The sequence below is a fragment of the Berghia stephanieae genome, chromosome 8 (assembly GCF_034508935.2).
Source record: "Berghia stephanieae isolate SIO BIC M18660-M18661 chromosome 8, UCSD_Bste_1.3, whole genome shotgun sequence".
NCBI classification, from domain to species: domain Eukaryota; kingdom Metazoa; phylum Mollusca; class Gastropoda; order Nudibranchia; family Aeolidiidae; genus Berghia; species Berghia stephanieae.
Window position 1 is genome coordinate 18,763,952 of NC_088367.1, and position 22,619 is coordinate 18,786,570.

The 22,619-nt window shown below is 35.1% G+C and overlaps 1 protein-coding gene across 1 annotated transcript in view; it reads right to left on the reverse strand.

The window, feature by feature from the left end:
- Window positions 1-1,502: 1,502 nt before the first annotated feature.
- LOC144978302 (GTPase KRas-like) overlaps window positions 1,503-22,619 on the reverse strand; it is a 53,996-nt gene continuing 32,879 nt past the window's right edge. Inside the window, exons 3-8 of the mRNA XM_078924160.1 lie at window positions 20,930-20,958; window positions 10,017-10,101; window positions 6,484-6,586; window positions 5,983-6,022; window positions 5,267-5,427; window positions 1,503-3,251 (exon numbers count right to left, since the gene is read on the reverse strand). Coding sequence (XP_078780286.1) covers window positions 3,183-3,251; window positions 5,267-5,427; window positions 5,983-6,022; window positions 6,484-6,586; window positions 10,017-10,101; window positions 20,930-20,958 — 487 coding nt within the window. The 3' untranslated portion in view covers window positions 1,503-3,182. The remainder of the gene's footprint in view (window positions 3,252-5,266; window positions 5,428-5,982; window positions 6,023-6,483; window positions 6,587-10,016; window positions 10,102-20,929; window positions 20,959-22,619) is intronic.

The window sequence follows — 22,619 nt, forward strand, 5'->3', positions numbered from 1 at the left end:
ATAAAATTCCTCTTGTACAATATTCATTGCAAAGACCAGTTGTGCTCTCCGTTATATATTAACATTGACAAATTCTCGTAGCTGATACCCATTCAATAATAACAAACAACAAAAGAAAAAGATAATAAGCTGATTAAAGCATTGCGATGCAACAAATGCCATAAGCTATATCACATAAATGATCGTGACCAAAGGTTGTTCTTGTACAGTACTTGTTGGATTCTAACACACTCTCTTGAGAAGCTGAAAAGCGTGCTAGTATCCAAGTGTGCTGAAATTTGATGCTCACGGAGGTAACGACATATTATATAGATTAAATTCAGTCACCCAGCTCCAGAGTGCTGTAATGCAGAGAATGGTAGAATTCAGCGTGCTATAATCCAGCAACTGTACTGTAACATTGGACACAAAAAGACAATGCTATTAAGTATATTATTATGGCCCCCTATGTCAACACCCTAATGAAACAGTAACACACCAATTGCTTGAATGTCAACCTCTTGAAGACCTGAGATGCACATTCCTCCCACCAAATCCAAGCATCAGTAACACACTGTACTGTCACCTGGAACAACTACAAAAGACGGCTAACTTCTACGTCATGGCACAAGACCAAAGGGCTAGAGCTCAGGTTGTCAAACTCAGGACCTTCCCATCTGAAAGCGAGGGTCATACCACTAGACCACATAGCCGCACAACAAACCATAACAAAACCAGTCTTCAGTCAAAGCCTCAAATATCGAGTTCTGAAGTATATCACAACATGATGGAATTCTCTCTGACATGTACGCAACATTTTAAAAAATTATTCTATACTAGTGTAAAGCTGTTTTGTTTCATTTTGTTTTTCGAATGTTGTGTAAATGTTATCCATTTTCTAGAAAGTTAATCATAAAAGATATTCTTGTGATATAGCTTATGGCACCTATTGTCAACGGCATCAATTCTGTGACCAGTCAATTCTTTGTATACTGATAATAATATGCGTAGCTAATCAACTCAAACATGAAACATATTTCAAAGTGTACAAACTAAATCAATGTAACACATAGTTATGCATACTGCAGCGAATTACATTAGACCCAAACTCATAACAGTGACAACATGATATTAATAATAACACAGAATGCCAATTGCATTCTTTAGACTGTATGTATGCACAGTGCAAATAATATATATATATATATATATATATATATATATATATATTATATATATATATATATATATATATATATATATATATATATATCTAGCAAACAATAATAAATATATTATCATCATTATAATCAAATAATCCAGTAAAGACTATTGCACTCAACTTACATACATACATACATACATACATACATACATACATACATACACACTCATACATAAGTGTATATGTATGCATACACATGAAACTTGCATACCTTCAAACTCAGTTGAACCAACCCCCCCCCCCCCCTCTCTCTCTCTCTCTCTCTCTCTCTCTCTCTCTCTCTCTCTCTCTCTCTCTCTCTCTCTCTCTCTGTCTCTCTCTCTGTCTGTCTCTCTCTCTTTTTTTTTTCTTTTTTTTTTTTCCTATTTCACCCACCTTTCCCCAACCCACCCTCTCATCCTTTTTTATAATAATCTACCATCTTATAAAGAATCATGTTCAGTACAAAACACCAAAAATTCCACCAATGAATATTATTTTCAATTATTGTTTCAACGCAAACCATACTTCAGCCAGACGCTGAAAAAAAAGCCAAAAAAAACATTTTTCTTTTTTCATTTTGGCAGCAAAACTTTTACTTCAGACATAGATTGATAAAGAAGGTTAAAAAAACTTTCAAACAAATGACTATGCACATTCCACAAATTTGTGAATTAAATGTTGTCATGTAATTGAATTAATAATAAAAGTGTTTCATAAGTTTTTCCTGCATACTTGATTGAAAATAATGGTAGTTGATGGTAGGTTTTTTTTTTCCCCTCTTGAAATAGCCCGAGAAAAATTAAATGCATGAAAATAAAAATTAGATGCCTCTGTCAGGAATTCAAACCTGTATAATAATTTGATAATTTGATTCAATAGTCTGATGATGTCACGTCCAGCCCAGCAACAAGCAGCCTGAGTCTAAACAAAGAAAATCGGTACTTTTTATTCTTCATGCTGCCTCGAACTTTTTCACCTGTCATGTGATCAGAATATATAAAAGTTAAAACATGATCAGATTTATAATGTTTTTCTCCTCTGGATACACTTTTATGCTCCGCGGAGAAATCATTCATAAGGGCATCTGCCATTGTTCCGATAGTTTAGAACCAGTTACTAAGTTACTATGCATCATTACGAGGGAAGTGACGTCACAACTGTTGAAGCCTATTCCTATTGACTTGTTATATATACGGACGAGAGACTCCGAATTTGGCCAAACTTAACCCCTAACATCTGTACATACTGATTAAATAAGTGACAGGTCTACTTTTATTCTTGTTTACAATATCTGAGTCTTATATATCGCATAATGTCCACTAAATGTCAACAGCATCACTGTACACGTTGGACAGAACATGCAGCCTGTAAAACGCTATTATGATTTTTTTATTTTTTTTTTTTTCAACAAAGACAGAGTTGAAAAGAGAAAGGAACACATTTTAAATCGGAGTACAGTGATAAAGTGTCGGTAAAGAGCCTTTTCCTAGGAGTCAACTTTGAAGCCGCTTCAAGCCTCCAGCATACAAGTTGTAAAGATGAGCATAACGCCACATACAAAGCCATACAACAATCCAGGCAACTGTTTATCAAATGGGGAAGGAAAGTTTGATCCAAAAAGTGAGGCAAGCTAAATTCTATTTTCTGTACTTTATCTTTTGATCTGCAATCCTATCCGAAAACCATACTCTCTCACTGATATTAGCATTCACTCCTAATTTTATTAATAATTTCTGGTTTGCTTGTTCCTTATTTCCTTTTTTCTTTTGCCTTTTTTTGGGGGGAGGGGGGGTTTTAGGAGGGGGGGGGGGGGGTTTAGGAGGGGGGGGGGGGGGAGGGGATAGTTTCTAAGTGCTTTTTTTCAAGGACATTTCTGAAGATTTTGGAAAAAACATCAAAACATCAATAAAAATCATGAGTAAATGAATGACAATGTGTCCAAAAAAGAAATGATTTAAAAAAAAAAAAAAACAATTAAAAATTATCAGTTGTCACATTACAATAGCCGACACGAACGCTTGGATCCCATCTTACGCTTCTTTCTATCTTTGCCCTTTTTCTCTTTCTGCAATTAAAAATTTAAAAAACATAAATAATTAATAAACAAAAATTTTCTTTAAAAGGAGACGAAAAAAATTATTTATTACAAAAGCAATAACACTTGGAAATGTAACAAACATTACTAAAATTTGTGAACAACAAGATATGAAGTGAATAGAAAAGTGCCAGAAGACAATAGAGAATAAAAAATTTTTTCGCGGCGGTGGTGGGGTTTGAACCTGCGACCTCATTGGTACGGACAAATAAGTTACATACAGTGTATCATTTCAGTACTTATCTTATTTACCTGCACAGTCCAAGCACAGTTACCCCTTTTAAAAAAACCTGTCCGATGTTCAAACCCTAAAGTATGGGGAATGTGAAATCTATCAAAAGGTGTACATTTTACCATATTCTTATATCATTTTCAATGTGTGGGCCGGTCTTAGTCACTCCACCTGGCCTTTCCATTCCATGGTACTACCTTTGATGATTGGGAATATGAGATGATTGGCCTTATAGTGCTCATTCAAATGAGATTTGATTCCCATTTTGATGATAGGGAATATGAGATGATTGGTCATATAGTGCTCATTCAAATGAGATTTGACTCCCATTTTGACGATTGGGAATATGAGACAATTGGTCATATAGTGCTCATTCAAATGAGATTTGACTTCCATTTTGATGATTGGGAATATGAGACAATTGGCCATATAGTGCTCATTCAAATGAGATTCGACTCCCATTTTGACGATTGGGAATATGAGACGATTGGTCATATAGTGCTCATTCAAATGAGATTTGACTCCCATTTTGATGATTGGGAATATGAGACAATTGGCCATATAGTGCTCATTCAAATGAGATTTGACTTCCATTTTGATGATTGGGAATATGAGACAATTGGCCATATAGTGCTCATTCAAATGAGATTTGACTCCCATTTTGATGATTGGGAATATGAGACAATTGGCCATATAGTGCTCATTCAAATGAAATTTGACTCCCATTTTGATGATTGGGAATATGAGACAATTGGCCATATAGTGCTCATTCAAATGAGATTCGACTCCCATTTTGATGATTGGGAATAGGAGATGATTGGTCATATAGTGCTCATTCAAATGAGATTTGACTCCCATTTTGACGTTTGGGAATAGGAGACAATTGGTCATATAGTGCTCATTCAAATGAGATTTGACTCCCATTTTGATGATTGGGAATATGAGACAATTGGTCATATAGCGCTAATTCAAATGAGATTTGACTCCCATTACTGAGATACTTCCCTTATGTAGTTAAGTTTACAGAAAAAATTTTGCAATGGAATTGTGTTACATCTTCATTGTCCAAAGTAAGTATGAGCCTTGAGATGTACTATGAGGCTTTGTACATTTAGATTTTTATAGATCTTCGAAAGTTTGTTAACAATAACATAAAAGAAAAAAATATTGATATCTTGAACTGTTTTTTTTTGCTTTGTTATTATTTTTTTTTTAATTAAGCCATTTTCACCTTAACTTGTTTAAACTCTTTCGTGTTGGTTATTATGAACAGACAAAGATATATTTTCAAATAAGCTGTAACACTAAAGCTCATTATATCAACAGTCCTTCATCAATTTCTTATTTATGGCTATTTATCCTATATATCAATCAGACTTGCCAAATGCTCAAAAAAAGAATTTGTGGAAAAACAATATTTATGGCCTTAACTGTAAAATCTTTGATACGAAAAAAAAAACAAATGTTAAAAAGCTAATTTTAATAACTGATCACCAATATTTCAGAATTTAAAGCATTATTCAAACCTGATGAGGGCAATTTATCAAGATAATTAAAGTGGCTACTAATTTGTTTTTTCCTGAGAACTACGAATTTTAAATGTTTCAAGTTGTTAGGTCCGATAAATATTTTTCTCATTCACAACAACATCACTATGGCAAAACGATAAGACAAAAAAAAAAAAAATGAATATTTATAAGTTAAGATTTTTATCTCTATGCTATTAATTTTGTTTTGTTTTTTCCGAACTTACATATTTCCTAATTTCTCTAACTAGGGTGTAGAAAGCATCATCTACTCCCTGCCTCGTCTTAGCAGATGTTTCCACATACGGTATATGGAAGAGTTCAGCCACACCCTTGCCCTGATTGTGGTCCACTGAACGGTTCGGCAAGTCTACCTTGTTACCAACCACTGAAAACAAGGGGGGGGAAATAAAATCAAAATAAAATATAATACATTTTATAAATTTCAAGATGCATTTGTCAAATTACCCAGAATGGCAGCAAAAGTTTTGACAAATCAGTGAATTAATCAATAAAATTATATGTAAACCAAGACTGTGACTCTTTTTCATCAAATCCATGAATTCTTTGTTGCACGTTTGGAAAAAAAAAAAAAAAGAATTTAAAGCTTTACACAGTAATTTGCTCTACTGATGCTATGCTTTTAGGTAAAATCTTCACCTGCTCTACCTGCTAGATGCATTGTACTAGCACATAAAATTATGTTTAACTTTTTACATTTAGAGTCTGTTAGAGGGGTTTTAATGAGAATTTATCACCCCGACTAGTGGTCTAATAACAATAACAATGAGCCAAATGACGTCAATTTCATTCATTTTTATAGAGCCAGAAATTTAATTTATCTTAGTTTACGTCATAGAATAACACACAACACATTCCAGAAGATCAACTACTGTTTAATAGAAACATCAAGCTAGGTGACACTATGACTGTTGATACTTACAAACCATTGGGACTTCATCTGCATCTTTGACTCTCTTGATCTGATTTTTTTTTTTTATTAAAAAAAAAAAAGAAGAAGAAGAAATTACTATCACATCTAAATTTACTAAGCATTGAGATGTACTTTAGAGATCGATACCAAATCTGATTACTTTCTTCAATTACAAAACATAAAATCTAGTTTTCCTTCAAAATATAGAACCGCATTTTATTATTTTTATCATTATTAATTATTTCAGCATCTAATACCAGCATTTAGAACACTAAAAACAAATTTTCACCACCATACAACATGGTTTCAGAGGGTGTTTTTCTAAGGAAAGGGAGTCAGTAGAAGGAAGTTTCACATTAAATCCTTGAATGTAAATCGAAAGTGTTTGGTTGTTGTTGTTTTTTTTATTTTGCGTTTTATTTTTTGTTTGTTGTTTTTTTTTTTGTTTTTTTTTTAATCGTGAAACAACACAAATCACAACCAATTATCACACGACTGTACAATGCATACCTGTTCTCTGTACTGATTGATGTCTTCAAAGGACTTGGCGTTATTGATGGCAAATACACACAAAAACCCTTCACCGGTACGCATATACTGATCCCTCATTGCACTGAGAATGGACAAGAAAAAAGACATATTAAAGTTGTATGTGTATACTTTCTTTTTACTTAGCATTATTCCTTGTTATAGCCTGTTAACTTACTGTGTAAACATTTTCACAAACCCTTCCTGTTTCAATATTCTCGTTCTGTGTGTTGGGAGTGAAGGCATTTGACCCTTTACAACAGGGTTCCAATCAAAGTTACATCAATGTCACTGTTCTCTTGGTTAACTCACTCAATCCTAGAGATTTTTGCTACTTTTCAAAATTGGAAAAAATGTATTAAAAATGAGCATGCAAATACATATTTTTATTCAACTACCATTAACATGTAACAACTAAAAACATTAGCTTTGAAGCTATGCCTATGATTTGTCTCAGGAAAATGTAATAAATAGGCATTGGGTACAAGTATCCCAGGGTATACTACGGATATTGTCGATGTTAGGGTTGAGTGAGGTAAAATGGTTTGGCGTCCAGTTCAGAGCAAATAAACGGAGGACAGAAACTCTTGACAAGCTGATGAGGGGTTTATTATTGGGATCCCTTTCTCCTAAATATAGATGCTAATTGGAAACAAAAAAGGGGGGGGGGGGGGGGGGGGGGGAGGGGAGAGCAATCTTGGCTCGTTTCTTGCTCCATTAGAATCATTGTGGTCTTAACTCACTCAACCCTAACACCGACTATATCCGTAGTTTACCCGGGTTACTTTTACCCCATGCCTATCTATTAAATTTTTCTGTGACAAATTATAGGCGTAGTATCAACGCTATTGTTTTGAGTTTTTAGATGTTAATTGTAGTTGAATAAAACTATCTACAATGCACATGCTCATTTTAAATACATTTTATCCACTTTTGAAAAATAGCAAAAAACTCTTAGGGTTGAGTGAGTTAAAGAAGAAGTAAGCATATAATGCTGTGGCCCACATCAAAAATCTAACTGACGCAAATTTCCCTCACAAAGCTGGTCCTATTTCAAGCATTTAGTTAAAAAGCAACATTTTATAGGCCACCTCAATTTTTATGGGTTCAAATTCAAAATCTTTATTCAATGTAAAATATTCATGAAAATAAAAAATCTGTGAAAGACATCATCCAGGAGCATAAAATGGCCAAATTGTTGTGCGGCTATGTGGTCTGGTGATATGACACTCGCTCGCGGATCGGAAGGTCCTGGTACTCGGCGCATAGTTGAGTCCTTGGAAAAGGCTCTTTACTCACATTCTTTCACCATACTCAGGTGTAAAATGAGTACCTGGTTGTTAACAGCATTGTCTCTGTCCGAAAAAAATGTAATATTGCATAACAGGTTTAATGTCTCGTCCTACATGTTAAGTTTTGCTGATGGCCAGGGCCCCTGTAAAGCACTTTGAGCAAGTTTAGTGGATATTGCGCTATATAAAAGCTCAATTTTTTTTTTTTTAATTTTAAAGGAGTATGACATGTACTACATAAGACGGATAGACTTAGAATTCAGCTTTGCTTGAGTTGATATGTTTTCCTGGTAAGGTCATCCTTCCAATCCATCAGTGAACCCAATAGGACAAGAACACACTAGAAATGTATTTGTCTACCAAGTCTGAGACAGATGTTCCAGAAGGTTCGTACATGTCACCAATCTATGTTTGTGCCCAGTGTGAGGTCACCTCAAACTTTACACACAGATTTCATCATCAACGAATCCCGTTTCAGTTCCAGGCATGATTGATTCAGCAATCACTTCTGAGCTCCTAGCCTGTGGTTACTGAAAGTCTCTCATAGAGCTCATCGCTCAATCCTAACACCGACTATATCCGTATTTTATCCCGGTTACTTTTATCCCATGCCTATTTAATTTATTACATTTTTCTGAGACAAATTATAGGCGTAGTGTCAAAGAAAATGTTTTTAGTATATACATGTTAATGGTAGTTGAATAAAACTATCTATGTACATGCTCATTTTTAATACTTTTTTTTTTTTTTCCAATTTTGAAAAGTAGCAAAATCTCTTTGATTGAGTGAGTTAAGAAAGTACATGTCATCAATCTACCAGTCTGTCTGTCTAACCCTTCTGGGATTACCTTAAGTCTCACACAGGTGCTACTGAATCTTAACAAGAAATGAAAACAGTAAGAATAGATAAAAACCAGAGACAATAGAAAATAAAAGCTTTTGCGGTGATGAGAATCAAAACTGGGACCCAACTGGTACCCTCCAATTGACTGTGAGATAGAGAGAGAGACGACCGATGCACTACGGCCATCCACCACTCAAAAAAAAAAAAGTGATTTCAAATGTATTGAATCTTTGTTTTGTTTTTGTTTTTATGGGTTTTACGGCACTTGCAACACAGTGAGGTCATATCAGCGCCAGTAAAAAGGAAGAAAATGGGATAGTAAAAAGTTTCACATCATCTTGAGGAAGAAACAAGACAAATAATCATGCACTGCAAAATTTGATGAGCCAGCTGTTAAAACTATAGCTCTCTTACAAACATGTAACTTAGAGACACTTGAGACATTGAGTAAACCTCTGAATTAAGTGAATACAAATTCAGAAAAGCGTTGGAGTAGGCACTAATGTAAACGACCATCACAAGTGGCTGTCATTAGTGAAAAGTACAACCAGTCAGCCAATCTATCGCTCAGTGTGAGATCACCTAGTCTTATAAGCAACTGTCATCACTAAATCGTGTTTGAACCATGAACAAGCATAGAAAAGCTGCCATTCTTAAGTGATTGTCATGTCCAACTTGTTATAAAACACTGAAATGTTTCTGTTTTGCTTTGATCAAATAAAACAGAGAAGTCCTTTCATAATAGTTAATAGAAAACATCAACAACAATAATGAAACCCAGTCAAAGGTAACAACTGACATCAATAATTTCAACAACAGCAAAAGAAAAAGGGAGAGAAAAAAACAAACAATCCTTTTGGGTGTTTTTACTGCTCTGCAATATCCAGTAAACATGCTCAAAGTGTTTTACTATGCATCCCAAGTTAAGAACAACTCTTGACATAAAAGTCGACACATGGTGCCCATGCCAACAGAAACACTAATAATGTAGGACAGGACATGTGAGAAGCTCTTACATTTATTTTTTTTTCGACAGAGACAACATTCTCACCAGCCATGTATTCATTTTTCACCTTAGTAGGGTGAGACTGACAATGTGAGTAAAGAGTCTTTTCCAAGGACTCAACTTTGAACTGCCCACAGCGGACTTACAGTTACAGATCCAAAAGCGAGTGACTTACCACAAGGGTACAAAGCCGCAACTGGCAGTTGATTCAATAACTTTAAAAACAAACACACCGAGTATAACAATAAAGATGACGATATCCAACAACAACAACAACAACAACAACAACAAGACAATTAACAACAACAACAACAACAACAACAACAAGACAATATTGGCCATCTCTGATGGGCCTCCCTCATCCCAATGATACCTGTACTCCTCTTGACCTGCTGTGTCCAGGATGTCTAGCAGACAGGTCTCCCCATCTATGACTACTTGCTTTCTGTATGAATCCTCTGTCAAAGAAAAATATTTTTAAAATAATAATTTTCTGCTTCATCCTCGTATGAAATGTATACACAACTCTCTCGAGTTCATTCTTCTTCAAGTACCAAGTCAGTGCCAGACATCGGTGATAATGGTACGCCATTCATCTCTCTGATCAGACAACCTCAGAAAACTAATATTCTCCCTTCTCTTTCTTTGTCACCCAGCTGTTCAAACTATTCAAATATGTTTTTCTTGGTCAACCTTTACTCTTTTTTACCTTCTATCTTTCCTGTGAGAGCAAGATGTTCAATACATTTAGGTCGATTTAGGGGCCCTAAAAATTGCATTTGTCTTTTTCTTATTGTACGAATTAATAACCTTTTAGTTTCAGTTCGTTCTAATACTTCTTCATTAGTTTTCGTACGAGAGTTCGTATGAATGGAAATTCGAACAAATGAATTCGATTTTCAATCATGGTGAACCCAGGAGTTAATGGGTACTTAAAATGAAATCTACGGTTTTAACCATTGACCCTCTCTTTACCAACTACAGGAAAATCGTCACCTTCGTTACGATCTACATAAAGGAACATTATTCTTATTCAGATTTGTTTTGTACACGGCAAAGTTAGAAGAAAATTATGTTATAGATATAAGAACTTATTGTTGTTTTGTAAAGCTCGCCTTGTATTATGTATATAGTATGTACTTTTTGCTTTCGATGTTTGAATAATTGGTGTGTGTGTGTGTGTGTGTGTGTGTGTGTGTGTGTGTGTGTGTGTGTGTGTGTGTGTGTGTGTGTGTGTGTTTGTGTGTGTGTGTGTTGAACATTACATTTCGGGAATAATCCTGAAAAACAAAAGTTGGTAAGGAGAGAGTTAAAGAGAAGAATTATAGATTCTAAATTCTAAAGTTAGTGACATTGACTTTGATAATATTTTGTGTCAATATTTCAGTTTAACAAATTTATTCCACTACACATCCGAAATACTTTTCTCTTATACATGCACTACACCCTTCCTACTTCATCCACATATATTATTTTATTCTTACCCTTTCATTTGTTTGTATTATAAAACAAAGTATAAATAATTTGCACATTTTAACAACAGTTTATCATCAGTTCAAAAATTTAGATACCTTGATCTTGACAGAAAAACAAAAAATTCCAGAATTTTTAGTCAATATCAGAACATATTACTTTTCAATCTGTATGATAGCGAGTGCCGTTACCAACACTTTTTGTTTCACTTAAAAGAATTAAAGACAAAAACTAAAACTCGAGTTGCTGTATAGGAATTTAGAGAACCTGAAGGGAAATTATTGTAGTTCGCTCCATATTTCAGTTGTATATTTTTAAAGACAATTTTTCTTTTTTTTAATGTTCTTGTTCTGAAATATATGTATGACCCACCGTCACAATTACGGTATTCGATATGGAGATATTGGATCGGAGTAAACGAGATGATGAAAAGTGAAATTAAATGGAAATGATCTGAGTCTGAGATATGACATTTTACTTTTAATCTCCTTAACAGGGATACCCTTTGCTAAAATATTTTTAAAAGCCTGACATTTTTTTCTCGTAAAGAGCATATATGAAAATATTTCGTGAAAGGCTTTTCTTCATCAAACGGTATGTAAATTTCCAGAAGTGGATAGATAAAGTTCATCTTATCTTATCTTATCTTATCACCTTTAAATCATAGAAAAGAATACACATCCATCTAGCTTTCCTGTAACTGTTGCCTTTAAACAACCAATGCTTTCACCTTTTTTTTAAAAATCAACTCATCTACACACAGAAAAGGTCGGAAAATTTCAAAAAGCAGATTTTCCGTCTTTAGTTGTAAAAAGGGCATCCCTGCCTTAATTATGTTAACTCTTTCTCCTTAATAAAAAAAAATGTAGGTACAAGCCTCATATTTCTGGTTATAAATTCCATTTTTATCATCTAAATCATCCCGACACGATACCGATGATGGGTCACATATTAGTGGTAAGAAGAAGTTAATGATCAGTCAAAATACAGAGGTAATGAACATATCTGTTTTTGTACGTCTTTTGAATCTTAACTGACTCAACCCTAACACAGACTATATCCGTAGTATACCCGGGGTTACTTTTACCCCCATGCCTTGACTTGACTTGACTTAGATGCCTTTCGCGTCTCGACCGAAAGATCGGGTCGCCTTGGCTGTTTCCAGTATTTCCTGTGTGAGGTGTCTCCAATATTGCCGGTCCTCTGCTAGGGTTCTCAGATTTTCAAGGTCCCCTGCCGTTATGAGACTAATGCTTTGTCCAAGTGTTGTGAGGTTTTTGTTTAGGATCACAGGGAGTGTTGTGATCGGTCTTCCTCTGAAAAGGTTCCCGTGTTTTTGGAAGTATCCCGACATGGCTTGGTTTGCTGGTATGTTTTTGTCCCTGCGTAGTATGTGACCGAAAAGTTGCCATCGTTGTTGTAAAATGTCAAGGGAGATTGGTCTTTCTTTTGTGATCTTATAGAGTGATTCATTTGAGATCTTTTTGGGGTATTTGATGTCCAGTACCCTTCTTAGCTGTGTGCGATGGTAGGCATCCAGATGTTCTTCTTCGGATTTTGTCAACGCCCAAGTGCCGCAGTTATACAGAAGTACCGGTTTTACAAGAGCATGGTACAGTTTCAGTTTGGTTTTTCTCTTTATTTTGTCACCTCTAATCCATACATTGGTGAGTTTACTGAGTGCGGCGTTTGATAGCTGTTTTTTCTTTGTACATCCTCGGTGTCTCCAATTAGTGAGCCGACTTTCTTTGTTCTTTTCCATTCCTCTTTGTTCCTCGATATTGTTGTAAATTCGGTTTTATTGGCATTGACTTGGAGGTTATATTTCATGAGGGTATTTTGTATGATGTCTATATTTGCTGGTGTTGATCCAATAAAATCGACATCATCTGCATAGGCGATTTCTCTAGGGATTGCATTCTCAATATGAGTCGTTGGTTTTGGAATGACTTTTCGAACTTCTTTCAGAGCGTGTTCTAAGTATATTGTGAACAGAATCGGGCTCAGACTATCTCCTTGGGGGGTCCCGATGTTACTTTCGAACTGCGTCTGTTTTGTGGCCCCGTATATCCTTGGTTGTATCTTTGTGTTGCTGAGGAGAAATCGGATTATTCGGAGCTCGTCTTCGTCTACTATTTCTGTTAATATCTCCAAAAGTTTTCCTCTGTCGATCGTATCAAAGGCTGCGGACATATCAATTCCGGTTATTGTTATGGATATGTTTTCTTTGAGTGCCTTTGCTGCCAACCATTTATGTGTCCATACAACGTCCGATGTGCTTCGGTCTTGGCGAAACCCGCTTTGGCTATGTGATAGATAATTTTCTATTTTCGGTCTAATTCTGTTGAGGACAATAGTTGACAGTGTTTTTCTTATGGTATTCAGTAATGTTATTGGGCGCAGGTTGTTTACGGGTCCTTTCATTTTTCCTGGTTTTTGTATTGTAATTAGGACACCGCTGTTTATGTCCCAGTCTTTGTGTGTTGAGAATGTTTTGTTCATTATGTTTGCAATGCTCAGATCCAGGGAGAGGGTACCGCATTTCAGCAATTCAGCGGGAATTTCATCTTCGCCTGGGGATCTGTTATTGTTTAGGCACTTTATGCTATTTCTAACTTCAGTTGTTGTGATGCGGTTGTTTAGGTCTCTAGGGTTTCCTGAGAAGGGCGATATTTGTGAGACTTGTTTGTGAAATTTCTGCTGGAAGTGGTCAGTTACAATGTCAAGGATATCGTTGGGATTTGTTGTCTGTTTGCCAAATTTATCCTGTAGTTTTGGGTTCTCGAATGGTTTTCGGTTCAGAGATTTCGTCGCTCTGAACATAGACGATGCGTTATTTTTGGACTTTTCTATGTCTTCCACTTTTTTGTCTAATTCCTCGTTTCTGTGTTTTATTGTAAGTGATCGAATTGAATGCAGTATTTTGTTTCGTTCCGTTTTCAGGTTTATTATTTCTTCCGAGTCTTTCGTGTTTTGTATCCTGATCCTAAGTTCTTTTTGTTGCCGCGATAGTTCGTTAATAGCGATGTTAGGCGTTCGATTTGGTTTGTTCTTAGTTGTATTAATAGAGCCTGCACTTTCTTCCCCCGCATATTTCATTGCCGCTTGCGTCTCTTTCCATTCATTGTTTGGATTACTGTTTTGCTTTATTTTCCATAGACTTGAGTTAAGTTCATATTGGTAATGAATGCGACATTCTCGCTCATTTACTATTTTTGCCGTGTTTATTTTGACTGCCGTTATACCTTTCTGTCTTCGTTGTCTGTACACATTTATGTTGAAATTCGTTTTTACAAGTTTGTGATCGGATGTTAGCAGTGTACCACCGTATGATCGCGAGTTGGTTGAGTAGTGTTTATGGCGGTGTCGACATATGATATAGTCTATTTGGTTGTGTATTGTTATCATTTTGTCTTGGGTTTGGTCTTTCCTTTGTCCTACCCATGTTGTCTGGTGTCTTGATGTGTGGTTGAAAGCACTGTTTGTTATGAAAAGTTTTCTCTGTTCACAGAACTGGACTTATTTTTCTCCGTTATCGTTACGTTTTCCTTTTGAGTATGATCCTAAACATAGTGTGTCACTGTCGAGACGTTTTCCTCCTTTGGCATTAAAATCTCCAGCAATTATTAATATTGATTTGTTTCCTATTTTGTTCAGTGTATCGTCTAGGTCTTTGTAAAATTTATCAGTTTCCTCTGGGTATTGTTTTGCGCGTTGACTTGTTGGTGCGTAAACATTTACGATTGAGATAGTGAACGTCTTCTTACCGTGATCGTCTTTGTTATCGTTATTCTGGTTCCTTGAATTGATCTTACACTTAAGCTCAAGAACACATATTCTGTCCGAAACATTCCATTCGTCACTAGTCAAATCCCTGCAGTTTTTATTTATGCCTATTTATTACATTTTTATGAGACAAATTATATGCGTTGTATCAAAGCTAATTTTTTTAGTTTTTACATGGTAATGATAGTTGAATAAAACTATCTATGCACATGCTCATTTCTAATACATTTTTTTTTTTCAATTTTGAAAAGCAGCAAAAATCTCTAGGATTGAGTGAGTTAAACCCACTATTTGTACAACTGGCACGCGACTTTTTTTTTTTTTTTTTACAACTAGGCAGGCCTCAACATGCTAGAGGGAGATAAAAACAAAACACTTTGGGACTAATCAACAAACAGGTCGTTACTTCTGTAAAGCATTATCAAAATTTTAAATACCAATTAATCTAAAGATGACCGATACTTGTCCAAAAAAAACTTGTGAATCTTAAACCCACTATTTGTACGTCTTTTGAATCTTAAACCCACTATTTGTATGTCTTTTGAATCTTAAACCCACTATTTGTACGTTTTTTTAAAATCTTAAACCCACTATTTGTACGTCTTTTGAATCTTAAACCCACTATTGGTACGTCTTTTGAATCTTAAACCCACTATTTGTACAACTGGCACGCAACTTTTTTTTACAACTAGGCAGGCCTCACCATGCTAGAGGGATATCAAAACAAAACACTTTGGGACTAATCAACAAACAGGTCGTTACTTCCGTAAAACATTATCAAAATTTTATATACCAATAGGATTCAGTAGTCTGATGTAACGCCGCCCGGCAATGGCGGCCATCTTGGTTCTAAACAAACAAAATCATTCCTTTTTATTCTTCAAGCTGGTTAGAACTTTTCATGTGCCTTGTGATCAGAATGTGTAAAATTCAAAACATGATCAAATTTATGCTTTTTTTTCCCTCTGGATACGCTTTTACGCTCGCCGGAGAAATATTTCATACGGGCGTCCGCCATTGTTCCGATAGTTTAGAGCCAGTGTTACTAAGTTACCATGCGTCATTAAGAAAGAAGTGACGTTACGACTGTTGAAGAGTATTAATAAAAATGATCGATACTTGTCCCCAAAAAAAAAAAATTGGAAGTTGAAGAAGACTCCCTTTGACTTCTTTTGGCCTGAATAAATATTCAAAGTCACATCTAAAGTTTGTAAATGTTGCTGCTCGAAGCTCGAAGAAATGAATAACAATGTGAAATTGAATGTAAGCTTCAATTTAATATATACACGAAAACAGATAAAATGGACGTTTCGGATTTCCCCTTTATCAACAAAACAGGATGAAACACTACAGACAAATGAGATAATGTGGTAGTGGCGTTGTTATTATTATTATTATTATTATTATTATTATTATTATTATTATTATTATTATTATTATTATTATTATTATTATTATTAATATTATTATTATTATTATTATTATCGTTACCACTACTATTGGTAGCATCATCACTATTAGGATTATTATCATTGTTAGAAGAAGAAAAAGAAGAAAAGGAAGAAGACGACGACGATGACGGAGAAGGAGGAAGAGGACGAGGAGGAGGAGGAAGGAAGAAGAAGAAGAAGAAGAAGAAGAAGAAGAAGAAGAAGAAGAAGAAGAAGAAGAAGAAGAAGAAGAAGAAGAAGAAGAAGAAGAAGAAGAAGAAGAAGAAGAAGAAGACAAAAACAACAACAACAAAAAGAAGAAGAAGAAGAAGAAGAAGAAGAAGAAGAAGAAGAAGAAGAAGAAGAAGAAGAAGAAGAAGAAGAAGAAGAAGAAGAAGAAGAAGAAGAAGAAGAAGAAGAAGAAGAAGAAAAGGAAGAAGAAGAAGAAGAAGAAGAAGAAGAAGAATAAGAAAAGAAGAAAGAAGAAGAAGAAGAAGAAGAAGAAGAAGAAGAAGAAGAGAAGAAGAAGAAGAAGAAAAGAAGAAGAAGAAGAAGAAGAAGAGAAGAAGAAGAAGAAGAAGAAGAAGAAGAAGAAGAAAAGAAGAAGAAGAAGAAGAAGAAGAAGAAGAAGAAGGAGAAGAAGAAAAAGAAGAAGAAGAAGAAGAAGAAGAAGAAGAAGAAGAAGAAGAAGAAGAAGAAGAAGAAGAAGAAGAAGAAGAAGAAGAAGAAGAAGAAGAAGAAGAAGAAGAAGAAGAAGAAGAAGAAGAAGAAGAAGAAGAGAAGAAGAAGAAGAAGAAGAAGAAGAAGAAGAAGAAGAAGAAAGAAGAAGAAGAAGAAGAAGAAGAAGAAGAAGAAGAAGAAAGAAGAAGAAGAAGAAAGAAAAGAAGAAGAAGAAGAAGAAGAAGAAGAAAGAAGAAGAAGAAGAAGAAGAAGAAAAAGAAGAAGAAGAAGAAGAAAAGAAGAAGAAGAAGAAGAAGAAGAGAAGAAGAAGAAGAAGAAGAAAGAAGAAGAAGAAGAAGAAGAAGAAGAAGAAAGAAGAAAGAAGAAGAAGAAGAAGAGAAGAAGAAGAAGAAGAGAAAAAAAAAACAAACAAAACAACAACAACAACAACAACAACAACAACAACAACAAAAAACAACAAAAAAAAAAAGAAGAAAAGAAATGAGAATAATGAATGAAAAACAAACCCCCCCCCCCCCCCCCTCGTCCCGATCACATACATAATATAATCTAAAATATACATTGATAACACTATCAAATCATTTCACTCGTCAAGACACTCACTCCAGGTGCAGTGGGATATTATTTTCCTTTTTTCTTCTATTTTATCATTGTCTGGAATGGTTTAAAGGATCATTAATAGAATACCTCCAACCGTTGGCAGCCAGATATGGATAAAAATAAGCATTTTCCCCCCAGAAGAATTTGAAGAATGCGACATCATAATCTGATATCGAAAAGAAGAAACCTTATACGTAATTTGCTTTATAAATGATATTTATCCGACAACACGTGACCCGTCACCTCAATCTGGTAGACGGTCGGGGTGAAGCGGATGTTTTGTTTTGTTTTGTTTGTTTTCAGGGATTTTACGACGCTTACGACACAATAAAGTCATTTCAGCGCAAGTAAAAATAGAAGAAAATGGGATAGTAAAATGGTTATAGATCTACAAATAAAAGCCCAAAAGAATATAACAGATGCAGATGATCCCAAGAGCATACTATCATTGTGCATGGTTAAAGATCATATAAAACTCTCATCCTGAGACAAGCACAGGTGATGAATACAATCAAATGTTTAAAAATCATGTGTGCAAAAAATACAATACATAACAGAGAGATGATTTAGATACAAGGGAAAAAAAAGATCATCTCCCAAAACTATAACTATACATTTGACTGTTTCTCTCTGTCACAAATCGAAATATCGATATGGCATTTTTTTTCAGTTGATACGCAATTTACTCCCCTGGCGACGAAGACGCAAATTTATAATAATAATAATAATAATAATAATAATAATAATAATAATAATAATAATAATAATAATATAATAATAATAATAATAATAATAATAATAATAATAATAAAAATAATAATACTTTATTGCATCCCAAAAAGGATTTTTTTTTTTTGTACAGACGTGTTATAATTTACACAATAAGATAAAAATACAATTGAAATAGGAAGTATATATTAAAAAGGAGAAGAAGCTCCATAACCAGATCCGTGCTTTAAAATATGAATAATTTCAAAACTGTAAAATAGTTTAAACTGTCACTATATATTGAAAATTGAAAAGATTGCAAAATAAATAAATTAATATTTACATTTTTTGAAAGTAAAAATGCAAAATAGTTTGCAAAATTTCACACATACATGAGAGAAAACCCAAATCTACCTTCATCGCTCAAACTCCGCCAATCTGGAAGACATGCCCCACCACCCTATCTTCAAAATAAAGACCCATATGGGAATGAACAGGACACCCTAGCCTTATAAAACCTGCAACTTAAAACATGACCCCCGCTTCCGCAAAAATATCTTAAAGAACGGACGTGTTTTTATTCTGTTCAGTGTTGTGATATTCATTAATAAAGGGTGAGTGGATTACATTGAGTTAACTTTCTTAAATTTCTTTCTGATCTACAATCTGTATCAACAGCTTTTTCTGCATACTTTTACATCTCTATTCATATGAGGTTGATATACATGGTATTATTATGACTTGGCTACATGTAATATGACATATTTTGCAATACACTTCTAGAGGCTAGAGTATCTATCATTTGTTTAGTTCATGCTATCTGGGAGTAAGCATTATTAAATATGTTACTTAAAATATTCATGAATCTATGCGTATAACGTTCAAATGTAGACGATTTTATTAAATATTATAAGGTTTGCTTAGCCCTTTATACTATTTGAACATATTAGGGCCGACTTCAGATCCTATCTCTACCCGCCGTGTCTAAGGGCACACCCGTTCTGAAGACAGTCCAAGACAGTTTAACACGGAGAAATCTGACGGCCTGTTTATATTTATATCAAACCAGATTTCAATCCCTTCCTAGTATGGGCATAGGAAGAGCTGTCCAGCCGCACCATTACATCAAATGGAACCCTTACAACCCGCACCTGAGAGACGGCCAGTTCAGCTAAATACCTCAGCTGCCACCAATCAAAGACTTACAACAATAAAAAAATGTTTTGGTATTCCTTTGTTAGTGCCCCATTGTGAATAACAAACATTAAAAACATTTAAATACGTAACGAACTATTTAAAACAGAATAAATCCGACTTACTTTTAATGTCAATTATAAGTGGGAGTGGAACTTGTTTTATTATTCATTACTTCTTGTATTGTAAAGGTTATATCCTTAGACAGTTATACAATTTCTTGATTCAGTTTGTCGTGATACGATACCAGATTAGCGCGGTGGGTCAAATTTTCTACTAAATTATTGGCTCCAGGTGGAAACCTATCAGGTGCATTCTAATCAGCACAATATTTCACAACACAGTTTTGTTTACTTTTTTAATGTTAAGGCATAACAAGATATTTTATTCTTTTTTTAAAAACAATAGATAAATAAATACATTATTTCGTTTTGTTTGTTTTGTTTTTTTAAAACAGACCAACTTTAAAGGTGAATTTTTCACTTGATGTCAATGCTATAGATAATACCGTGGAATCTTGATAAAGCCAACACCGCCGGACAAGAAAGATTGGTTGACTTTAACTCTCTCCTTACCGACCATTTTCAGTATTTCCCAAAAATGGCAGGCTTACCCAGCAGAATTTTTTTTTTTTTTTAACCTCAAACAATCTCTCTGCCTTTATGTTCTTAAGAATTAAACAAAGATCATTGTGATGTACAAAATAAATCAAAGTAATAAAAAATGTATATTGTGCCGTAACAAATGTGACGATTTTGCTATAGGTGGTAAGGAGAGGGTTAATTAAGCAAGATCGACGTCATATATTATCAATGAAACACACTTAAGATAAAGTACAGAAAATTTAGGACCAACGAGGGGTCGTGTTGACTTTTAGAGTTTTTGACTTTATGCAGATTCCAAACAACGCAATGTTTCTATAATATGAAAAGTCGAAGCCTGAACTCTTCCTCATATGAAAACAAAAATCAGCTGTTACTTGTTTGGGGGTTGTTGTTTTTTTGTTTTTTGTTTTTTTGGGTTTTTTTTGTTTTTTTTTTTGGGGGGGGCGGGGGGGGGGGCGGTGGATAATATTATATTTTCAAAGCACTGAATAATTTTTCCCAAATGGAGTACGTCCTATTCATTCCCTCTCTGATTTTCTTTTAATATTTTTACTTTTCTGAAGAAAAAAATAAACAAATAAATAAAATAGCATCACTCAGAGTATGTGATTGGACGAAACGCATAAATAAAAACTGACTGTTCTTCTTTTTTTATCTTGTACAAGAGAGAGAGAGAGAGAGAGAGAGAGAGAGAGAGAGAGAGAGAGAGAGAGAGAGATAGAGAGAGAGTGTGTGTGAGAGAGAGAGAGAGGGGGGGGGGGAGGAAGGAGAAGGGGGGAGGGGTGTATAACTGCGAATGTTTTCCTTACCTATTGTGGGATCATATTCTTCAACAAAGCTGAGGAAAGAGTACAAAACAGATTAATACATACTTTCCTAATATAAAAGAAAGAAAAAAAGTGTTATTTCCATCTAAATTTTATTCCTCTTTTTTTTCTCCCAATAATTTTCTTCCATCGGGTTTCCATCATCGTCATCACCATCATCATCATCATCATCATCATCATCATCATCATCATCGCAGTCTTCGTTGTTGAGACGATGCTCCTGCCACCATCACCACCACACCCAAACACCACCTTTATCATCGCCACTACCACCACTACTACAACAACCACCACTATAATTAATCATCATCATCATCATCATCATCATCATCGCAGTCTTCGGTGTTGAGACGATGCTACTGCCACCATCACCACCACATCCAAACATCACCTTCATCATCGCCACTACCACCACTACTACAACCACCACCACTATAATTAATCATCATCATCATCATCATCATCATCATCATCATCATCATCATCATCATCATCATCATCATCATCATCATCGTCGTCATCATCATCATCATCATCATCATCATCGCAGTCTTCGTTGTTGAGACGATGCTTCTGCCACCATCACCGCACCACACCCAAACACCACCTTCATCATCGCCACTACCAACACTACTACAACAACCACCACTATAATTAATCATCATCATCATCATCATCATCATCATCATCATCATCATCATCAGCATCATCATCATCATTATCATCATCATCATTATCATCATCATCATCGTCATCATTATCATCATCATCATCATCGTCGTCGTCGTCAGCAGCAGCAGCATCGCCGTCATCACAATCATCATTATAATCAATATCATATCGTCAACAACACAAGTATTAATATTGAGTGACCAATTCATGATAAAATCAAGATCAATATTATCTTATAACCGACACGGCAATACAATTATAATCTACTTCTGAAAAACAGCCCACGGCAAATCAGGGGAAACGCATGTATGTGAAACGCATGGAAAATCGCCCAGTTTGAAATGACCCCACTGTGAGTAAACAAAACACGGCTTGTCCTATCAGAGAGATGTATCTAATGTGTTTCATTATGATTACTATCGACGTCAATGGGGGAACATGTGTGGTTGAGTGTAGCTATAGGAATGAGGCAAAATGGTGCCCTTGAAATTCCTTTTCAAATCGTGGAATGTTGCGAGCAAATTACCGTGCATGCACACGCTCTCGCTCTCTCTCTCTCTCTCTCTCTCTCTCTCTCTCTCTCTCTCTCTCTCTCTCTCTCTCTCTTCTCTCTCTCTCTCTCTCTCTCTCTCTCTCTCTCTATATATATATATATATATATATATATATATATATATATATATATCCATCTATAAATTCATCTATCTACCTACCTATCAATCTATCAACCCCCCCCCCCCCTCTCCCCTCTGTGTGTGTGTGTGTGTGTGTGTGTGTGTGTGTGTGTGTGTGTGTGTGTGTGTAAGCGTAAGCCCTCGCACGAGTTAACTTTACTAATTGCATTTAGCATAGAACATCTGCGGGCTACATTTTCCTACCAGATTTGGACCGATTGTTAAATGGACAGATTATGTGGACGACAAAGAGGTGGGTGGATTGGTTGATTGATTGATTGACTGATTGATTGACTGATGGGTGGATGGATGGATGGATGGATATA